The 2,924-nt window shown below is 43.0% G+C and overlaps 1 protein-coding gene across 2 annotated transcripts; it reads left to right on the forward strand.

Moving 5' to 3' along the window:
- Positions 1-1,021: 1,021 nt before the first annotated feature.
- LOC136522077 (dehydrin HIRD11-like) lies at positions 1,022-1,894 on the forward strand. 2 transcript variants are annotated; one of them, XR_010775784.1, is made up of 2 exons: positions 1,022-1,542; positions 1,626-1,894. XR_010775784.1 is itself a non-coding variant. In XM_066515869.1 (2 exons), exon 1 carries the CDS (start codon positions 1,122-1,124, stop codon positions 1,419-1,421), a length of 300 nt encoding a protein of 99 aa, XP_066371966.1. In that variant the 5' UTR covers positions 1,023-1,121; the 3' UTR covers positions 1,422-1,469; positions 1,626-1,894. The 2 variants fall into 2 exon arrangements, 1 of the variants encoding a protein (XP_066371966.1); XM_066515869.1 differs by having other exon boundaries at positions 1,023-1,469.
- Positions 1,895-2,924: the final 1,030 nt, after the last annotated feature.

Below are 2,924 nucleotides of genomic sequence, written 5' to 3' on the forward strand. Positions count from 1 at the left end.
ACGACAAAACAAAGAGCACCAGAAGACGGTCCTCCATGTGCGTTTCATCGATCTACAACCCATGCGTTTGAGTGTCGCGAGGTGAACTGTCCAGTGCGTGGTATTTAGGGCCTGTTCGCTTGAATTTATCAGCTGGCTTATCACAACAAAACAACTTTAGCTGGCTTATTAGCCGGCTTTAATACCAGCCGAACAGGCCCTGCCAGCGCTAGAGTACTGTCCTTTGCATGTAACTACGCCAAGGGTATTCAACACCGGGCGATGGAATGTCCAGTGTGTGTAATTACACCACCGCCGGACTGTTCGGTGTGTAGATTTTCATCGTTGCCTCGACAATCCACTACCCACGCATTCTAGCATTATGACGTGTGGCTGTCTTTTTTTGCCAACAATAGTCAATGCTAAAAGAATCAATTTCAACTTAGAGGCAATTTAAACGCAAATCTATTGATGTTAGCTTTATGCTTTAAACTTGCATAAAATTTTGACTAATTGTTGATTAAAATTTATAATATTTGTCTTTTCCTCTGTTAAATATGATTATCATTTCTAGACGTAGTGAGGGCCTGTTTGGTGTAGCTTCTCTGCACACGCTCTGTGGCCGGAGTCAGAGTCCTGGGAGTGAAGTCAGTTTTTGTGACTCCGCATATGTACGCTAAAACAGTTCGGCTCCATATTTTACTAGCTAGAAGCCCTCCTCCATGTGAGGGCAATTGGTGTGGCTCCGCCTGCTTCGCATGCGGAGCAGCCAAACACGCCTGAGTATATGAGGGGAAAAAATGAATGTGCGCAAAAGAAAAAAAGAAAAAGAAAAAAAATGAATGCAGCTGGCATTTCTGTGGAGCAAAAAGGTTGGTACAGAAGTTGGTAAGCAAAGCAATCGGTATCTTTGATTTATGTTTTCTCCTTTATTTAGTGCCATCACGTCCTTCTTATCCGATTGGCCTTCCATTTCTTCACACACCCCACCGCAAGCCTCGGAGTACCTAGCTAGCCCTCCCCCTTCTATAAATACCGGCTCCGAAGAGCCAACCAAGATCACCGACGCCGCATAGCATTCCAGTCCCAGTTCCATTGCCGTTTCCCTTTTCTTGAGCAAAGACAAAGGAGGAGTCACCACCATGTCTGGCATCATCCACAAGATCGAGGAGACGCTCCACATGGGGGGCGACCACAAGAAAGAGGAGCACAAGAAGGAGGAGCACAAGAAGGCCGAGGAGCACCACAAGAAGGACGGGGAGCACAAGGAGGGCATCGTGGAGAAGATCAAGGACAAGATCACCGGTGAGCACGGCGAGAAGTCCGGCGAGCACAAGGACAAGGACCACAAGGAGAAGAAGGACAAGAAGAAGAAGGAGAAGAAGCACGGCGAGGGCCACGACCATGACGGCCACAGCAGCAGCAGCAGCGACAGCGACTGATGTCGCCTCGCCCGTGCGCCGTGCTTCCATTCGCATATATGCACGCAGGTAATTTGGGCTGGCCAAACTACATGCGCATACCGGACAAAGATTATTGCTCTAGAATCTTCTGAATAAAGAGGTTCCTTAATTTTGTTTTCTTTTCTGTATTTATTGTGTTGATCTTTGCTGGATCTGAAGACGTTGATGTTGGCTTGAATGCAGGTGTAACAGATGCTTGCAGGATACATATACCAGATGCTGATGTAATGTTTCACGGGTGTCATGCATGTATGTGCTATATGATCAAGGGGGAAAATGATGAAAAAGAAATAACAGAGAGTCAGAGATAGCATGTATGGTTTGTTTGCCATGTGATGTACTCCTACTAAAATAATGGTTGCACGGTGCTAGCTTGTAATAAAATGTTAATGCAGAAATTGATCTGCCTGCTTGTGTCTTTGCCACGCATTTATCAAGGCGCGTCTTATTTCTGTGCTATTGTTTACGCTAACGCGTCTCGCTCGGGAAGCTGGATTGAGGAGATCCACATCTTTATTTATGCCTTCTGGTTGTCCCATGTGACTCTACTTTCTAGATCTAGCTGCTGCACGTTGGATGTCCTGTTGGGGAGAAAATTTGGGCGATCAAAGAACGGCAAAGTCAACATGAACATGCACCGGTATCACTGTTTGTCTCTTTGCCACTGTTTTGGGCGAAGACTATCAAAAACTTTGGCCCGCACCAGAAATTTTAGATGAAGATCAGACAAGTTTTGGAGTAAATAGGTTTTCGAGAAAAAAAAGTTTTAGTGTAATCAAATTTGTTTGGCGCCCCGCGCGCGCAATAGATGTACTCCCTTCGTCCAGAAAAGAATGTAATTATGGGATCCGCGCCGGTCAAAGTAGCTCAAGTTTGACCAAGTTTATAACAAATAATATTAATATTTATGTCTCCAAATAAATTTATTACGAAAATATATTCTATGAATAATCAAATGATACTAATTTTGCATCAGGAATATTAGTATTTTTTATATAATTTTGGTCAAAGTTAAAATTGATTGACTTCTCGGGAAGCGAGAATTGCATTCTTTTGTGGATGGAGGGAGTATTTAAGCTTTGAAATAATTTGGGGCGCGTAAAATGAATTAGAGACTGATAAAGTGGAGCATCAGTAAATTTTAACTGCAAACCAAACAATATAACCAAATTTGGTAGAAGTTGTGAAAACTTGATAAGGCAAACTTTTTGCTCTCACTAGAAGTTGCAAAAATTCTGAGAAATCAAACATGCTCCTGTATAGTTCATGATGAGCCAAAAGCTACCTCGCTCGGTAGGACGTCTCACTCAGATTCCGATTGCATTTTAGGCACAGAGGAAAAATACTTTTTTTTAGGAGAACAGAGGAAAAATACTTTTTTTTAGCAAAGTGTCACCCTTCTTTATTCATCAGGATAATTGGTACAAACTCTATCACGAGGAGCAACAAACCAAATATATCTTTGATAGGGGCATTTGAGGA

This window comes from Miscanthus floridulus, chromosome 2 (assembly GCF_019320115.1).
Source record: "Miscanthus floridulus cultivar M001 chromosome 2, ASM1932011v1, whole genome shotgun sequence".
In the NCBI taxonomy this organism is placed as follows: domain Eukaryota; kingdom Viridiplantae; phylum Streptophyta; class Magnoliopsida; order Poales; family Poaceae; genus Miscanthus; species Miscanthus floridulus.